This window comes from Primulina huaijiensis, chromosome 8 (assembly GCF_012295235.1).
Source record: "Primulina huaijiensis isolate GDHJ02 chromosome 8, ASM1229523v2, whole genome shotgun sequence".
NCBI lineage: Eukaryota > Viridiplantae > Streptophyta > Magnoliopsida > Lamiales > Gesneriaceae > Primulina > Primulina huaijiensis.
In genome coordinates this window covers 18,284,858-18,304,059 of record NC_133313.1, presented here as the reverse complement: position 1 = coordinate 18,304,059, position 19,202 = coordinate 18,284,858, and the positions used below count along the sequence as shown (strand labels likewise).

The window sequence follows — 19,202 nt, the reverse complement described above, 5'->3', positions numbered from 1 at the left end:
CTAGCGACATGTATATGTTATGCAAGTAAATGGTTTAATCGATTCTTGGTGTATAGTTTTCAGCCCCCTCCCTCCAAATAAGCCCGTGTTGTGTACTCTGTCCTCCTCCGGACATTTTGGGTGGTTGAGGGAACCAAAGGCTGGGGTGGCTCCAGCCCAGGTTATATTTTTGGGCTAAACTAATAATATGGATTGAGATTTTTATATTAAATTTTAGTCTTATATTTTCAACTTAGTAAATTTTTCAACCCATTTTTTAGCCAATTTCTTTGAGCATATTTCATAGCCGTCTCACAGGGGCTTCTCTCTGCACAAAAATCTTCATCTCCAACAAATAGATACTGAGGGGAGTGAGATTCATATGGGAGATATTGGTGGTTCGTCTTCCACAAAATATAATTTAATATTGTTTATCGATTCTTTCAGTCTAGGATCAAAATATTTTCTCGTCCCGTGGTTCTGATTTGGAAAATGAAAGGCCGAGTTTAAAACAAACACAATGCTGCAAACTGGAAAAATAACGAACTGATTGCCGGACAAGTAACTTGAATTTTCTATGATGGTGAATCTTGAGCGCCAACTTTACAAAAAGCCGGCTTCAAAGACAAATTTGGATACAGCAGTAGTTTTTTTTTTAAAGAACTTATATAAGTATAATTTTTATTAAAGAAAACAGAAGCAGTTTTAATCTTGAGTGGGTCTCATGTGAGACTGTCTCACGGATCTTAATCTGTGAGACGGGTCAACCCTACCCATATTCACAATAAAAAGTAATACTCTTAACATAAAAAGTAATACTTTTTCATGGATGACCCAAATAAGAGATCCGTCTCACAAATATGATCCGTGAAACCGTCTCACATAAGTTTTTGCCTATAATCTTTGGATAAATGTTGAGAAATATTTTTGTTTTCATTTTTAAATAGAAAGCCAAAAATCACCAAATGGATTCAACTATGCACATCTATTAGAGAGAGAACGCAAATCCAAAAAAACTGGCTTGATTGTAAATTTCAGGTTGTATCAGTTCTGATTTCGGTTTTTGACAATTTTGATTTTATGGTTCGCTTTTCAAAATTAAAAAATCGTAAAAATTGAATCAACCGTTTTATATATAATAATTAATAAAATAGTCAAAAAATAATTTTTATTTGTGTTTTTTTCCTTCTTTTTTTAATCTTTTCACGCCTCCAACCCCCTCGTCTCAAGGTTATTTGTTATTTTCATCATAAGCTATTCAAACTCATGTTTTCTTTTCACATTTCGAGTGTTTATCACGTGATAATTTATCTTTTCTATGAGTTATGATTTTTTTGGTTTTTTTTTTCCCATTTTAGGTGGTATGTTTGAATATGTCTGCTCGAAATGTTCATGAGATGAGGTGAACTCGATCGAAAATGGATGTTTTGTAAGATAAATCACAAGCTTGATATGTTTGATTATGGATTAACTAAATATATTTCTCAAACCGTAATGAAAAAATAAAACTGAAATTAAATGTTTGATTTCAGATTAGAAATTTGAAAAACCGAAACAAACCGACCATTGAACAACCTTAGTGGATATATTATCTATACTCCAACCAAAAGTTCGCGAGCGCCCAAGGACTTCAGCCCAATCAGCACAATTATATGACACTTTATTCGAACATAATCAATCATGTATTCTTGTCTTTAAAACCACAAAATATGCAGCCGTGTCGAGGAGAATCCACAGACAATATATACAAAAATTCTTGTGAGATGGTCTTATTGATCAATTTTGTGAGACCGGCATTAAAAATATTACTTTTTATTGTAAATATGGACAGAGTTACATCGTTTCACGATTAAAGATCCGTGAGACTGTCTCACGAGGGACCTAATCGACAATATATAGATAGCTAGCTGAACGAGAAGTCCTTACATTCATACATTGCTTCTCTAAAATTACAAGTTTCATCGTTTTAAAATAACTAAAATGCAAGTTTCATAACCAACGCTAGGAATAAGTAATGAATGCCATAGTGTGCATATATACTAAAGTTTTTGGCTATATATCATTTTTACGTAAAAGATCTAGATATTATAATAATAAAATCTAAATCTTTTTTGAAATGATTAATTAATTATAATAGTTTTAATTTTATAATGTTATGAGTGATATAATCATTTAAAATTAGTTTTAGAATTTTTGATAAATTGATTATATAAAATATATATTTACCAAAAACAAGTTTTTATAATATTTTTTTTTAAATAAAGATGTTTTTTTTATTTAAAAAATTACAATGAATCGTTGTGTTCATACGAGATATGTCATAACATATAATCGCTCAACGGAGATTTATTCCAAACTCGTCCAAAAATGTTATGTGCATATAATTAAGTAGATAAGAACATCACGATCATGGTTTTTCCTTCCAACACACAATTGGTGATACCCTGGGAGTCCTAGGTCATGGGTATCATATGATCTCGGGTCATGTATCATGTTATGAGAAGTTTTGGGCCATTACGACAAATAGACCAACAAATATATGCCGAGAAATCATTCTCCGGGCTACCAGCAGTCGGGCATATAACTCGGACTACCAGCAGCCGAGAAAATATATTCTCGAGACAACATCTCCCCAGGCTAACAGAAGCCCGCTTCCAGACAATTCCCGAGTGATAGCTTTCTACTTGGGTTACCTCGATAGTAGTACCGCAGTCGAGTACACAAGTATGAGATACCTTATCTTGATAATCAATACTGTCAAAAACACGTGCATTTGACAAGGCAATAGGCTCAGAAAAGTTGATGTCAGAAAGTAAGGTATGAGCAACCATCTTGCCATAATTAGTAAATTGGCACTTAAAACAAGATCATCGTTGACTTTCTTGCTATAAATATCATATTTGCTCAAATTTGAAACATTCATTCATACATATATATTTTGCCCACATCATTTTGCTCTAAAAAAAATATAAACCATTTCTATAGCATTTCTCTTTGTTGCATGACTTTTTCCTCACCCACCTGCTGACTTTAGCATCAGAGTGACCACGCCGGACATCCTTACGACGCTCATTCACGTAGTTATCTTCGTGTTTACAGGTCACCACTAGCCTTTCTCGGAAGAAGAAGCCTCTGCAGGTTTGGACACATCTCGCCAGGCTCTCACTCCTCATCATTTTCACAACCCGACCCGATGAAATTGCACACGCATCTCGCACACATTTTTACCCGGTCACATCAACAATGTTTATCATGTGATCCACATTCGCATTTACAGCTAAAATTCCTAGAAATTATAATAAGACTAGCCCATGCCACATGCTAAGCTACATGTATGTGCAAATTTCATGAGTAATAAAGTCATGTTTCATTAAGATACGAATTCAACTTCTTTGTGTAAAATCCAGTCGGGGCAAAAAACCAAAAATATATAGTCCAGTATCTATATTCTCTGTTTCAGTCACACTTGGACTTTCGAAATGTTTCGCAATAAAGAGTGGTGAGTGCTGTTTGCTTCTTCATTTATGGACGGAGCAGACAAACAAACAATAGGCAGTCCACAATTAATCCGACGTACATTGCTAGAACAAGCTGCTGATCGAATATGGCGCCATTGTACAGAAAATGCACGATTATTTGCTCCTTTCACCAAGTTCGATTATCGTTACATACTTGTTCTAGCTTTACATAAACATTATTTTTTGTTATCTATATAAATGATATTTTTATCAGATCGGGTTTTAGCCCAGTAATCTTACCCGTCAGATTAGCTGGCTCCTTGTTCGGATTCGATCTCCCTCCCAGCGTGTGTTGTAATAAAAAAAATGATATTTTTATCAATTCAATGAATAATAATTGAATAATTGACTACGATTTATTCACTCAATACACATGTCAACATTACATACAATGTCTTTACTAATCATATCATAATAAATAAAGTATACCTATGTTACTTAATATTTCATCTTATTCCCGGATGAGTTAGTGTTCTCGTAATTCAATTCTCCTGCCATTAAACGTTAACGAAAGTTGATATTATATATTAATGATTGAATGATTAAAATTTCATTAAATATTTGCACCATGTGAACGAGACGTGCTAGATTTTTTTCTTAAATATAATTTTTATATATATTTGGGAAGTGCATTTGAATTGGCAATAAATTAATCAAATTAATTTCGTAGAGTTGTAGAATATGATAATATAAAGAAAAATGAAAGAAACCAATAATGCATATCGAGATTGAAAAGACAGCACTACAAACACTGTTGGAAGGGCCAAACTATTTATTCTCTAGTTGAAAGCAACCGCATTATTTAATAAAATAGTTTTAGTAAAAAAAAAATTTATATACTTTTATATATACAATATATATACATACACTTGTTTTAGAGAATATGATTTTATGAATATGTATGAAGTTTTAATTTTGAAATTCATCTCATAAATTTTTTTAAGATGTATATTTAAAATTAATTATATTATCAAAAATTAAAATATTTTTCATTACTGAAAAGTTTAAACAATCAAACAAAATATTAAAATGGCATGATATCATAATAAAAGTTGTCATGTTATAAAACATAAGCACATAAGTAATTAGAAAAAGTAAAATTTCAAAGTACTAAAAATATAATCGAATATACCTGTTTTTATTTCACNCCCAAATAAGAGATCCGTCTCACAAATATGATCCGTGAAACCGTCTCACATAAGTTTTTGCCTATAATCTTTGGATAAATGTTGAGAAATATTTTTGTTTTCATTTTTAAATAGAAAGCCAAAAATCACCAAATGGATTCAACTATGCACATCTATTAGAGAGAGAACGCAAATCCAAAAAAACTGGCTTGATTGTAAATTTCAGGTTGTATCAGTTCTGATTTCGGTTTTTGACAATTTTGATTTTATGGTTCGCTTTTCAAAATTAAAAAATCGTAAAAATTGAATCAACCGTTTTATATATAATAATTAATAAAATAGTCAAAAAATAATTTTTATTTGTGTTTTTTTCCTTCTTTTTTTAATCTTTTCACGCCTCCAACCCCCTCGTCTCAAGGTTATTTGTTATTTTCATCATAAGCTATTCAAACTCATGTTTTCTTTTCACATTTCGAGTGTTTATCACGTGATAATTTATCTTTTCTATGAGTTATGATTTTTTTGGTTTTTTTTTTCCCATTTTAGGTGGTATGTTTGAATATGTCTGCTCGAAATGTTCATGAGATGAGGTGAACTCGATCGAAAATGGATGTTTTGTAAGATAAATCACAAGCTTGATATGTTTGATTATGGATTAACTAAATATATTTCTCAAACCGTAATGAAAAAATAAAACTGAAATTAAATGTTTGATTTCAGATTAGAAATTTGAAAAACCGAAACAAACCGACCATTGAACAACCTTAGTGGATATATTATCTATACTCCAACCAAAAGTTCGCGAGCGCCCAAGGACTTCAGCCCAATCAGCACAATTATATGACACTTTATTCGAACATAATCAATCATGTATTCTTGTCTTTAAAACCACAAAATATGCAGCCGTGTCGAGGAGAATCCACAGACAATATATACAAAAATTCTTGTGAGATGGTCTTATTGATCAATTTTGTGAGACCGGCATTAAAAATATTACTTTTTATTGTAAATATGGACAGAGTTACATCGTTTCACGATTAAAGATCCGTGAGACTGTCTCACGAGGGACCTAATCGACAATATATAGATAGCTAGCTGAACGAGAAGTCCTTACATTCATACATTGCTTCTCTAAAATTACAAGTTTCATCGTTTTAAAATAACTAAAATGCAAGTTTCATAACCAACGCTAGGAATAAGTAATGAATGCCATAGTGTGCATATATACTAAAGTTTTTGGCTATATATCATTTTTACGTAAAAGATCTAGATATTATAATAATAAAATCTAAATCTTTTTTGAAATGATTAATTAATTATAATAGTTTTAATTTTATAATGTTATGAGTGATATAATCATTTAAAATTAGTTTTAGAATTTTTGATAAATTGATTATATAAAATATATATTTACCAAAAACAAGTTTTTATAATATTTTTTTTTTAAATAAAGATGTTTTTTTTATTTAAAAAATTACAATGAATCGTTGTGTTCATACGAGATATGTCATAACATATAATCGCTCAACGGAGATTTATTCCAAACTCGTCCAAAAATGTTATGTGCATATAATTAAGTAGATAAGAACACCACGATCATGGTTTTTCCTTCCAATACACAATTGGTGATACCCTGGGAGTCCTAGGTCATGGGTATCATATGATCTCGGGTCATGTATCATGTTATGAAAAGTTTTGGGCCATTACGACAAATAGACCAACAAATATATGCCGAGACATCATTCTCCAGGCTACCAGCAGTCGGGCATATAACTCGGACTACCAGCAGCCGAGAAAATATATTCTCGAGACAACATCTCCCCAGGCTAACAGAAGCCCGCTTCCAGACAAGTTCCCGAGTGATAGCTTTCTACCTGGGTTACCTCGATAGTAGTACCGCAGTCGAGTACACAAGTATGAGATACCTTATCTTGATAATCAATAATGTCAAAAACACGTGCATTTGACAAGGCAATAGGCTCAGAAAAGTTGATGTCAGAAAGTAAGGTATGAGCAACCATCTTGCCATAATTAGTAAATTGACACTTAAAACAAGATCATCGTTGACTTTCTTGCTATAAATATCATATTTGCTCAAATTTGAAACATTCATTCATACATATATATTTTGCCCACATCATTTTGCTCTAAAAAAAATATACACCATTTCTATAGCATTTCTCTCTGTTGCATGACTTTTTCCTCACCCACCTGCTGACTTTAGCATCAGAGTGACCACGCCGGACATCCTTACGACGCTCATTCACGTAGTTATCTTCGTGTTTACAGGTCACCACTAGCCTTTCTCGGAAGAAGAAGCCTCTGCAGGTTTGGACACATCTCGCCAGGCTCTCACTCCTCATCATTTTCACAACCCGACCCGATGAAATTGCACACGCATCTCGCACACATTTTTACCCGGTCACATCAACAATGTTTATCATGTGATCCACATTCGCATTTACAGCTAAAATTCCTAGAAATTATAATAAGACTAGCCCATGCCACATGCTAAGCTACATGTATGTGCAAATTTCATGAGTAATAAAGTCATGTTTCATTAAGATACGAATTCAACTTCTTTGTGTAAAATCCAGTCGGGGCAAAAAACCAAAAATATATAGTCCAGTATCTATATTCTCTGTTTCAGTCACACTTGGACTTTCGAAATGTTTCGCAATAAAGAGTGGTGAGTGCTGTTTGCTTCTTCATTTATGGACGGAGCAGACAAACAAACAATAGGCAGTCCACAATTAATCCGACGTACATTGCTAGAACAAGCTGCTGATCGAATATGGCGCCATTGTACAGAAAATGCACGATTATTTGCTCCTTTCACCAAGTTCGATTATCGTTACATACTTGTTCTAGCTTTACATAAACATTATTTTTTGTTATCTATATAAATGATATTTTTATCAGATCGGGTTTTAGCCCAGTAATCTTACCCGTCAGATTAGCTGGCTCCTTGTTCGGATTCGATCTCCCTCCCAGCGTGTGTTGTAATAAAAAAAATGATATTTTTATCAATTCAATGAATAATAATTGAATAATTGACTACGATTTATTCACTCAATACACATGTCAACATTACATACAATGTCTTTACTAATCATATCATAATAAATAAAGTATACCTATGTTACTTAATATTTCATCTTATTCCCGGATGAGTTAGTGTTCTCGTAATTCAATTCTCCTGCCATTAAACGTTAACGAAAGTTGATATTATATATTAATGATTGAATGATTAAAATTTCATTAAATATTTGCACCATGTGAACGAGACGTGCTAGATTTTTTTCTTAAATATAATTTTTATATATATTTGGGAAGTGCATTTGAATTGGCAATAAATTAATCAAATTAATTTCGTAGAGTTGTAGAATATGATAATATAAAGAAAAATGAAAGAAACCAATAATGCATATCGAGATTGAAAAGACAGCACTACAAACACTGTTGGAAGGGCCAAACTATTTATTCTCTAGTTGAAAGCAACCGCATTATTTAATAAAATAGTTTTAGTAAAAAAAAAATTTATATACTTTTATATATACAATATATATACATACACTTGTTTTAGAGAATATGATTTTATGAATATGTATGAAGTTTTAATTTTGAAATTCATCTCATAAATTTTTTTAAGATGTATATTTAAAGTTAATTCTATTATGAAAAATTAAAATATTTTTCATACTGAAAAGTTTAAACAATCAAAAAAAATATTAAAATGACATGATATCACAATAAAAGTTGTCTTGTTATAAAACATAAGCACATAAGTAATTAGAAAAAGTAAAATTTCAAAGTACTAAAAATATAATCAAATATTCCTGTTTTTATTTCACAAAAACTCTTGTGAGACGGTTTCACAGATCAATTTCGTGGGTCGAATCTCTTATTTGAGTCATCCATGAAAAAGTATTACTTTTTATATTAAGAGTATTACTTTTTACTGTGAATATCGGTATGATTAACCCGTCTCACAGATAAAAATTTATGAGATCGTCTCACAAAAAAACTTACTCTTTTTATTTTTAGTCAGCGTCCGGAAAATAAAATAAACAAGCCAAAATTTTATTCCGAAACTTGTAAAAATAAATTTACGAATATAGTATGGTACGCCTGCCTTTATCTGCCCATAAAAACTATGGATAAGGCAATTACAAGAGAAAGATAATGGTTTTTATTTACTATTAATAATAATATATGAAAATTTATATTTATTATATATTGTGCATTGCATGTCGTGTCGTGTCTTATCTTGTCCCGATGCGGTGCGAATGTTGGAAGCATGGAGGTACACCAAAGGGCGAGAATGGCGGTAAAACAATTACTATTAAATTCCAAGGTCAAACCCACAAATTAAACCTATTTTTCTAGTGCTTTTTGACACACGCTCATTAGATTTCAGTGGTTGCATTTGTACCTTGAAATCCCAGTAGAATATTGATTATTCAAGGTGGATTCTTTATTTCCTTTTGTTTGTGTGTTGTTTATTTGTTTGAATCGGGTTAGTGATTCTGTGATATGTGAATAATCTGTTTTTTCCTGCGGTTGTGGGTAAAATTCCGAAGGTGAGTAAGGCTTATTTGTTGTTCTTCGTTGTTTGATTGATTTTGTTTTTGTTTTTTAATTAATATGGGTTTTTTTTATGATATATTAGAAAAATAATGTTATTTCCTGTTTGGAGAATGTGTTGTTCTAAAGGTTCGTACAATTTACAAAACGGACAAGAGATCATCACCCGATAGTGATGCTTTTTGTTTGAAGAATTTGCAGAGTATCGAATCGTTCCCTTCCAAGATTTGCATGATGGTTCGTCGTAATCTGGAAAATCTGAACCGCCGCTCACTTGGTGGGGGTAATGACGATGGCGGCGACGGTTCGAACGAGGTGTTGGGCTATATATACAGTAATGGTGCCTCAGCTTCATGTGTTGGTAGCTCTGCAGCAGGTTATAAACTGACTAATTTGCAGATATTTGACTTTTTTCCCTCTTTGAATTCCACAGCAGCATCCGGTTCTTCGGGTAAAATAACTTTATTTTTCTTTTTTTTCATGGAAATTTTTTAATCGAATCTTTATCAAATTATGAACGAACTGTTGGTGCAGGAGTAATGGCTTCGAGTGTGGGACTAGCTTTTACATCTGCTCAATGGAAAGAGCTTGAAAGACAAGCTATGATATTTAAATACTTGACGGCCTCTCTGCCTCTGCCTCTGCCTCTGCCTCGTGATCTTCTGTATCCGCTTTCACTAAATTTTCCTGCTCCAGCTTCAGACCCTACCATTAACTGTAATTTTTTGTGTTTCTCCTGTTTTTATGTCTGATTTGATGTGGGTTTTCTTCAATTTAAATCTTTTCGTGATTTTTTACGGCAGTGAGTGGCGGAGAACTATATAATGCCAGATGTTTCAAGAATAGAGATCCGGAGCCAGGGAGGTGTAAGCGAACAGATGGCAAGAAATGGAGGTGTTCAAAAGACGTGGCGCCGCTGCAGAAGTACTGTGAACGTCACCTGCACAAGGGTCGTTTGCGTTCAAGAAAGCCTGTGGAAGTTCGAAACAATGGCGAAATTCGCAAGAAATCGCGGCTTGAACGAGGCCCTCTGCCCACGCTTCAAGCCTATAGCGCTGCAACCCACCAGATTTCGACTAAAAATGAACCCCATCTCTTGTTCAATCCTATAGAATCTGACAGGTTTGTTTAGTATTTGGCAATTGGTATATGCTTTTGGAGAATCTTGAAGTGAATGGATGACGTTAATATGTTTTGAACGACGAAACTTACATTTTAAAACTAATTATTAACCTAGTTGAACCCCCTTGCCTGCCTTGTTTGAATTTTCGTTCGTATGAGATGACAGAACTTGCATTTTATCAAATGATGATTCAGATCACACGGGAAATTGAGGCTCGCCCTTGTTTGCATGTGTGTTTGTCTGTGTACTCATTGATTTCACTTGTGCATTAAAGGGATGCTGGCTCGATGATGGAATTCGAATCGACTGAGAATAATTGGCGACACTTGATGACGAAAGCAAATCTGGATTTATTGACAAATGAGTTCTCCACTTGCAGCCCCAGTCCCATTTTTCATCAAGATTGTGTCGAGACTTCAAGTCCATTCTCTTACCTAAATTTCCAGGCACAGACTGGAGTCGTTAATGCTTGGTCAATGGATTACGAAAGCAGTAAAAATTGCAATGCCACATCCTGCCCTGTGCCCCTCCATCAGGGGAATTTGTCCCCTTCACTTAATTTATCCATGGCTGTGGCTTCTGGAAATGTGTTGGATGGAGAAACTAGCAAGTTTGAAATCGAACATGGTCTTAAATATTCCGATGATTGTTATGTCGCCGACCGACGATGGTTACCATTTTCTCGTGGAGGGCCACTTGGAGAAGCTTTGCAGCCATTAGTGACTGGGGTCGAGGGCTCGAATCCAGCTTCTCCCTATGATTCTGTTCACACCACAGCTACAACAGTTTCATCCCCATCGGGGGTTCTTCATCGGACATTGTTCTCACAATCGGAGAATAGTGTTTGCAATAGCCCAGCAGGTACTGCGCCTTCCTTGGAATATGCATTCCAATGGTTCAGTTAGAGTCGTAAGAAGCTATGAAAATACCGTTTCTCCCAGTTCTTGAAATTGGTTTCTATATTTTTGTAGTTCTTTTTGAAGTTATTTACTCATTAATTGGTGTTATTTTGGGATTCTTTTCTTTGTTGTTCATTGCATTGATGAAGGGTTTGATCCACTTGCTTGATGTGCTTCGTGAAACTTCGTATTTCCTCTAATGCGAAGTTTTTTGTAATAGACGAGCGGGCGGACACAACATTTTAATCTACTGGCGACCTAATATTATATGATATGACATTCAAACAACACTTGTATTTTCTAAGAATTTATTAACAAATTCATTAGGAGAGCTGTGAGTGATGTTGAGCTCCTCGGCTAGTAACTTACGAATTCCCTTCTCAGCTCTGCACCTGTGTCAGAGTTGCGCTGCTTGGGCCCTTGTGTACGAGTCGGGTAAGGTTTATGATTGTTTTTCTTGCCTACCTTGATAAAATTTTTGCCGTGGCTAGACCCTTGTGTACGAGAGCTTATTAGTCTTCAACTCTTATACACGAGGGTCGTCCGTGGATTACCCTTGCGATATTGAGTTGCTCAGCTTGGCCCTAGCATATGCATGAGAGCTCATTAGCTCGCCTCATGTAAGAGCATCGCAGCTCAGTCTCTTGATTCGTCCCGTAAGATGATAGTTGCTAAGCAGCTCCTGATGATATTGAGGTCCTCAACATATTCATTTAGCACAAGTTTTCTCAATCACGAATAGAAATGCTTGGCGTGCTTGTAATTGGAATATTGATTAAAACTCGTGTACAAGAGATACTTTAGTTTTTTCTTTTTTTATGTTTTCTAAATGATGCAAATCCGACAACCGTGTGTGAAATAAAAACTTACCGATCCAAAGAAAAGAAACCTACAAGATTGAGAGTGGAAGAGGAATAGTTGGTAGTAACATAAAACCATGCAGTCTTCACTTGATCTAACGATGATTGGGTACCAATGATGGAACATTATCGTTGGTGCCGTTCAAGATGATCTACGTTGTCTCCTCCTAAAAAAGGCAGTCGTTTCTTTACCGAAAAATCTCTATTTGGGCTCAAGGACCTCAGCTTTGGCACGCTGTGTGATCTCACTCGAGCCATGGCTGACGCGTTGGCGGCCATAAAGTTTGGTCGAGGAACAAGGACCGAGTTTTCGGTACTTGCGCTAATCATTCTGTGGACGTGATTCGAATCAGAGCCTGGATTTCCAACTGTGTCCATGGATGACTATGTGAATCACTTATAGACTACAATATTCAAGATTTCCAAAGCCCGGTAAGAGAATTAAAACAGGAAAGCACGATTATGGGAATTATCGTTTCGCCATTATCTGCAAGTCCGTATCATGTTCGCTTTCGCGGCTATGGTTTTAGTACTAACAAATGCATGGATACTCTGGGCCAGGTAGAACATGGAGCCTGGCCTTGTTCCTTCAAATGATAACCTCCTGCGTTCTTCGCATACTCCAGCTTGTATCGGACTATAGATTCGATGCACCGTAGAGTCATCTTTCGCTCGTTTCCGGATGTTGTGTCCCCTCACTAGAGCTTGCAGCTTCACAATTCCCTTCAATGCAAAGAAGGCTCTCCTTGCCTGAGTACACGGTGGCGACATTCAACATGAGATAAATTTTTTTTTTTTTTTTTTTTTTTGTATCTGCCCTGTCTGACTCCACGCTAGATCTGCGTACATCAGTTAGTACAGGTAGCATTCAATCAAAGTAATTGAACTAATTTTTTTAATCAACAGAGAATTTGACGAAAGGACCTATGAAATATTTTTCTATCAAGATCAAACTAACTAAACCGACGAAATCGATAGCTGAATCGAAATATGCATATAAAACAATTTGGCTCAGTCAGTTTTATGACGAAAAGTGATCGAAATCGAAACTAACTAGCCAATGTTCTCAATATTAATAACCAGCATTTGGAATTACCGAATCAAAAGACCAAGAAACCGATTCTACAGTAAAATTCAAATGGGCCTCACTCATACGGCCGATAGATGTCCAAGAACTTGAAGAGAATCAAAGAAGCTTGCCTGAATATGAAAACAAGAAAACTACCAGATAACCTCTGAAGACTGTTTGAATCACAAGAGCAGCAGCACTTCGTTCTCTAGTATCAGCCAAGAGAAAAGTCGGTTTTGTGCGCCTAATAATCTCTACAGCGGCTTGTGCTGTTGCCACTGCAGCCTTAGCAGCAGCGGTAGTCGCCATGGCCGCAGCAATTGCACGCCTTTGATCGTGTACTCGGCTCTCCAATGCTTGTTTTTTGGCTGAATTTTCGCCATTTTGAATTGGACATCTTGTAAATTCTGAAACTTTATCTTGTATAGTCGTTTCTTGACAAATTGGTTTTAGAAAAATCCACTTCCTCTTCCCCTCTGCAAATCCATAAAAAAACATATATTATCACATCAAACTATGGTAAACTAAATAATTATTAATTTTTACCATCGAATATTATATTACACAATTTTTTGAGGTGGGTTACATGCCAAAGTTGCTGTTAGCCTGTTATTTTGAGTATAGAAGACAAGACATGTACCTTATCTTCTTCTTCTACCTCATTTTCTTCCCTTCTGCTGCTGCTCCTCTTGCCATTATCTTTGCGAGGAGATCAATGGGAAATGTGTTACGTTATCGGTTATTGGCTAGTACGTATGACCTCTCTGAATGGAAAACTTTGCTATGCTATGCTGTTTTTAACCTATTTCTATATATAACTTATTTAATCAATGGGAGCTAAGCTGCCGAATTTAATTCTCAACTATTGACTTAAATCTCAAGGTCTGCACAGCTTGTTTCCATTTACAGATGTTTGATACACCTGATGAGAATGAATGATTATTTAAAATATTCAGACAATATTTTTGCATGTTTGTTTTGTAAATATCTCTCATCGTATTATCGTAAATCGTATTTGATTATCGACAATTCATGATATTTGTCATATTATTGAGTATATAAAGTATATAATTGGGATCAAGATCCTCTGCTGTGGGTTCTCCCACAGCAGACAGAGGGTGCTATGCACTATTAGAAAAAAAAAACTTATTTTTTAAAAAATTGATATTTTTATATTTTAATTATTTCAAAATCAAAATTATATGTTTTGTATTAAAATATGTGATTAATAATCCAATTTAAAGTTATAATTTTATTTTTGGTTACAAATATTTATTGTGAGGGTAAAATGATGTCTCTCTTATTACTTTTTTTTTTTATAATTTTTTCCACTCTTTTTTAAAAAAAATGTTAATAAAAATTTAATTTTTTGTTATAAATTTGTGATTCCGAACGAACTAGAAAAAATGACGGTACTTTCAATTTTTTTAATATTATAGTTCTTTTTAAAAAAAACTATTTTTTTCTTTTTTATCTTGTTAATTTTTTATTTAAAAGTTAAAATTTTATTAATCACATATCTGTAAGAAAAATAAAATTAACGTCTAAATACATGAAATATATATATATATATATATATATATTTAAGGATATAAGAAATAATCCTATTAAAAAAATGTACGAAAAATTTTAAAAGGTTGAACGTATCGAACAATTAAAAATAATACCAAAAAATTGATACGATATAAAAAAAATTATCTTGTATAATTTTTCTTGTTCAAACACTTAGTCTTTTTTAAATTTTTTTTAATATTTTTTTGGAAAATTGGATTATTTCTTAAATATCTAAGAAAGAAAAATTTTTTTTTTTGGATTTAAAATTTTAAAAAGGAATGAGAAAAATTAACAATGCAAAAAAAAAAGAAAATAGTTTTTCAAAAGACATTTTTTAAAGTTTTAAAAAATATAATTTTGATTTTGAAATAATTAAAATATAAAAATATCAATTTTTTAAAAAAATAAGTTTTTTTTAATAGTGCATTGCATTTCTGCTGTGGGAGAACCATAGCAGAGGATCTTGATCCATATAATTGATGATGAAAGTGAGAAAATATGTTGTGATAATGAATTATTGTATTAATAATTGATTTATATCTGAAAAGTACGGTGAACCACAATGAAGAAGCGACACACGTGACAGTTTCTAACATAATAATCTGAGTATTATTTCAAATTATATTAAACTAATTTCATTAGAAAGCTAATACATAGTACTAAAATATTTATGTTTTGAGTTTTGATCAAATATATTTGAAAATAGGGGCAAAATCACCCCGAAATGTGTCGTATGCATTGAAGTTCTTGTACTTACACATTTTAGGAGAATGAGTATAACTGTCGTTTCCGATTTTAAAATTGAGTGAGGTTAATGACAAATGAAAGCCAAGACATAGATTTACAACTTTCATGTTGATGACTTTTGCTAAGTCAAAGTGAAAAATAGAGTTTTGGACAGAAAAATGCGTGCACCCGTGCAGGAAGTCGCACACCTATGCACCAAACTTTGCAAAACTTCTTCCGGACAACAACAGGAATTGAATTTTCAAGTTTCAAAACAATTCTGGAACTTGAAATGTTTATTATAAATGAATAGATGTATGTTAATGATTGTATAACAATGAGTTATCATAATTTATAATGCGATATAATTATCTTAATGATGTAAAGGTTAAAATGAATAGTGTAGAATAAATTGATACATTCAAATATGTTATTAGAATTGCATTTGAATGAATTCATCGATTGAAATGAATATTTTGATTATGTAGATTGATATTCTGTATTGAAATCCTAATATCAGATAGAGGTATAGTAAACTAGGACGAGGAATTGATGTATATTGCGGTCGAGTAACATACGACATGTAATTGTGTTATATTATATATGATTGATTGATTTGACTGAAATTATATATGTCTATATGCCTTATTTTTTGAGTTGATGTAGCATACATGACATTCATGATTTGTAGCTCGGTATACAAAATAAAAATTTTGTTAACACACATCATTTTATACATATATCGATATATGATATGAATACCTTTATATCATTGGATTTTGATTCTGGGGTTTTGAGCATAATATTATGTTTGGCATTATGTGACAGTGAAAACATAATTATCCGTGGTCCACTATGATTGATTGGTTGAGATTTGGGATTTGACGGTACTTTTCCGACACTATCATACGAATATTCTCTTATACTTGACTGAGGCAAGTGTGCATGTTCAAGCATTGATTTGATAGCGATTCGATTGTTTCTGATACATGCTCAGTAGATGGACATTTGACCTGATATCTCCACGACATGTATGCATTGCATATCATATATTATTGTGTAGATACATGCTGTATTTATTATGGTTGTTACACACGGAACGTTTGCTCAACCCCAAAGGGGGCTATTGTTGTCTTTTTGTGTGGACAATGACATGTAATCCAAGTTATCAGAGGACCAGAGATGGTTGTAACGTCCTGAAAATTTGAAGGTCCACGTTAACTACATGCATGCAAATTATTAAATTTCTTTGGTATTTTATTAAATTCTTTTAAAGCATAAAATGCATGTTTATTTTATTAGTTTGTGTTTATTTATTTTTATGCATTTTATGCATAATTCATGCATGATAGGATTTAATTCATGAAATTTTAAAAGTTTATGCATTATGGTTTTTAGATGCATTTCACGCTCAAACGAGGAACGAAGNGAAATTTTAAAAGTTTATGCATTAGGGTTTTTAGATGCATTTCACGCTCAAACGAGGAACGAACACCGGAGGATTTTCAAGAAAATTATCTTAATTACATGATTTAATTTTATTAATTAATATAAGGTGTTTTTAAGTGTATTTTTCAAAAATGGTAATTTTTGGTTATTTTTACCCGCAGGATTTTAATTTTTATCGGTACGCAAATTTTATCAAATCGGGAGACTTTTTAAGGGTTCGGCTAATATTTTCAAAATCTTTCCAAAACAAAATATTTTTCGGGAGTGTATTTGAATTTAACAAGCCAACTTTTAAATTCAATGGACTTAAATATTATTTTAAACCTTAATTAGAAAGATTAGAGCCTTTAATCTTTTTAATTAACATAACAATTAAACCTCTTTCCACCCCTTAACCTCCCCGTAACCCCCACAGCCGATATGCACAAATCCTTTCAGGATTTCCTCGGTTTTTGACAACAACAAACTCAAGGGACACGGCCACATCATTAACCATATAATTAGCACTTAAATATTTCCCTTAACTCCCCACTAAACCTATTTACGTTTCAATAGCCGCCCATCCCCTCCAATCAGTCATCATCTTCGTGAAGTGCATCAGCTAAAGGTCTCGGTGTCACCATTTCATTTCAAGCAAAAAAAATTCCTCCTCTAGGCCGTGTGTTCCTCGATCATTTGCTCTTAAATAATCACCAAGGCACGCTTGTTACTTCTTTCTTTGCATCATGCACGTCATATTAATGTTGTGTGTGCATTTCTTACGAAATCTTTTGATCTATTCAAGAGCACGATTAATCTTTCGGGTTGGCACCATTTTATCGCATCATGTATTGTGTTGCTCATGGTTTTTCTGCGTTTGTGCAAGGGGCTGCTATATCATGATGTAAGGGGGCTGAACAGGTTGTGATCAATGGAGTTTAGGTGATGGAGTTGGAAGCTTGGTCGAGATCGGTGGGTTTGTGAGGGCCGATCGAATTTTTGGTGGTTGTGCGAGAGAGAGTGTTCGATAGTGCCTTTCGTGGTTCTGGCCACGCGAGGGCGTACTCCAGCCCTGGACCAGATCCTGGTGGGTCTGAGTTGGGGATTGGAATGGCTCAAACTGTGTCGGAGTTGACGGAAAGATCGCTTGAGTCAAGTGAAGAGGGGTGAGCCGCGGTGATTCTCGGCTCCTAGCTGTTATGAGCGTACATGGGGCTGGTTGTGATGGTTCAATAGGCTCCTTAGGGTCTGGTCAAGGTCCATGGTAGGCTGGTATATGGCTGGTGCTTCGGGTTAGGCTAGTGGGCGTGAGCTTTTGGGAAAGGGAGTGCACGAGGGTGCCAAATAAGGGAAGGCAGAGAATTTGATAAGTTTCTGGAATTATCATATGTGAGATTTTGGGTCTGGTGAATAAGTTTAGGAGCATTATTGTGTTTTTAAGATATGATAAAAATTTGGGAAAAATTCGGTTAAGTTTCGGGTCGATTCGGTTTAAAACCGGGACCTCGGTCCAAGTTTTAAAACAAATCGGTTAAGTTCGGATTTTGGCTCAAGTTTACGTCTAGGAATGCTTTTAAAAATGTTTTGGGACATTTTAAGGAGTTTGGTAACCTTTGGGTCAATTTTAGAGGTCCAGATGTGAAACGATAATTTTTGGGTTTCCAGGGGCAAAATGGTCATTTTGCACCCGGGGTGAGATTTTGGTCAAGTCAGCGCCCTGAGCACAAATTAAGATATTTTAAATGATTATGCATCATGTTTACGGTTTTTACGCAAGTATGATAAATACGGTGCATGCTTGGTTTAAAGGAAAAATTATGTATATGCATGTTTTTATTAAGTGATGAATATGATGACACGTTTTGAAGGAAGTGATTTAGTTGTGACTAACACGATGACACGATGACATGTAAGGCCCGGACTCAGTGGGCGGGTAATGCCGTCGCTGATGATCCTCGCCGTCGGGTACCGCGGTTACACGTAGATGGATCCATCGACTGACATGATGATACGAAAGTCACAGCTAATGAACGGAATTCAAATTAAGATTTTAACACGTATATGCTGATACGATGATACATGCTATTACCATGTTTTGACAGGTCACGGTTACGCATACGATATGATAACATGATGAGACATGTTTTGAAACGTTACGATTTTACACGACAAGTTCATGTTCATGTTTTTAAGCTCATGAAATGTATGTTTATTATGCTATTTTTCACTGTTGTGTGCTACGTATATGTACTTGCTATTACTGGTACAGGTGTGTTGAGTCTTTAGACTCATTAGGCGTGTGTGATGCTGATGAGCATTTTGATCAGGGAAC

At 34.1% G+C, this 19,202-nt stretch overlaps 2 protein-coding genes across 5 annotated transcripts; one reads left to right on the top strand and one right to left on the bottom strand.

Annotated features, from left to right (window-relative positions):
* Positions 1-8,864: 8,864 nt before the first annotated feature.
* Positions 8,865-11,254, top strand: LOC140982190 (growth-regulating factor 7-like). 4 transcript variants are annotated; one of them, XM_073448605.1, is made up of 5 exons: positions 8,865-8,981; positions 9,413-9,662; positions 9,746-9,928; positions 10,015-10,333; positions 10,609-11,254. In XM_073448605.1, exons 1-5 carry the CDS (start codon positions 8,925-8,927, stop codon positions 11,237-11,239), a joined length of 1,440 nt encoding a protein of 479 aa, XP_073304706.1. In that variant the 5' UTR covers positions 8,865-8,924; the 3' UTR covers positions 11,240-11,254. The 4 variants fall into 4 exon arrangements, with proteins under 4 accessions (XP_073304706.1, XP_073304709.1, XP_073304708.1 ...); XM_073448608.1 differs by having other exon boundaries at positions 8,896-9,092; XM_073448607.1 differs by having other exon boundaries at positions 8,896-9,092; positions 9,404-9,662.
* A 965-nt stretch (positions 11,255-12,219) lies between these two features.
* LOC140982137 (protein IQ-DOMAIN 18-like) lies at positions 12,220-17,387 on the bottom strand. The gene is made up of 4 exons (XM_073448555.1): positions 17,288-17,387; positions 13,319-13,638; positions 12,645-12,843; positions 12,220-12,461 (listed from the first exon to the last, which is right to left on the bottom strand). The coding sequence occupies exons 1-4, from the start codon at positions 17,385-17,387 to the stop codon at positions 12,220-12,222; spliced, it is 861 nt and encodes a 286-aa protein (XP_073304656.1).
* Positions 17,388-19,202: the final 1,815 nt, after the last annotated feature.

What these genes read in the sequence shown, in the direction of transcription:
- LOC140982190 (XM_073448605.1), top strand. Translation starts at nt 8,925, where the DNA reads ATGGAGGTACACCAAAGGGCGAGAATGGCGGTAAAACAATTACTATTA. An exon ending in AATTACTATTAAATTCCAAG is followed by an intron (nt 8,982 to 9,412) that starts GTCAAACCCACA and finishes AAGAATTTGCAG; the next exon opens with AGTATCGAATCGTTCCCTTC. An exon ending in AGCAGCATCCGGTTCTTCGG is followed by an intron (nt 9,663 to 9,745) that starts GTAAAATAACTT and finishes CTGTTGGTGCAG; the next exon opens with GAGTAATGGCTTCGAGTGTG.
- LOC140982137 (XM_073448555.1), bottom strand. Translation starts at nt 17,387, where the DNA reads ATGGTTAATGATGTGGCCGTGTCCCTTGAGTTTGTTGTTGTCAAAAAC. An exon ending in GCTGTGGGGGTTACGGGGAG is followed by an intron (nt 13,639 to 17,287) that starts GTTAAGGGGTGG and finishes ATGGATTTGCAG; the next exon opens with AGGGGAAGAGGAAGTGGATT. An exon ending in CATGTTCTACCTGGCCCAGA is followed by an intron (nt 12,462 to 12,644) that starts GTATCCATGCAT and finishes CCATGGACACAG; the next exon opens with TTGGAAATCCAGGCTCTGAT.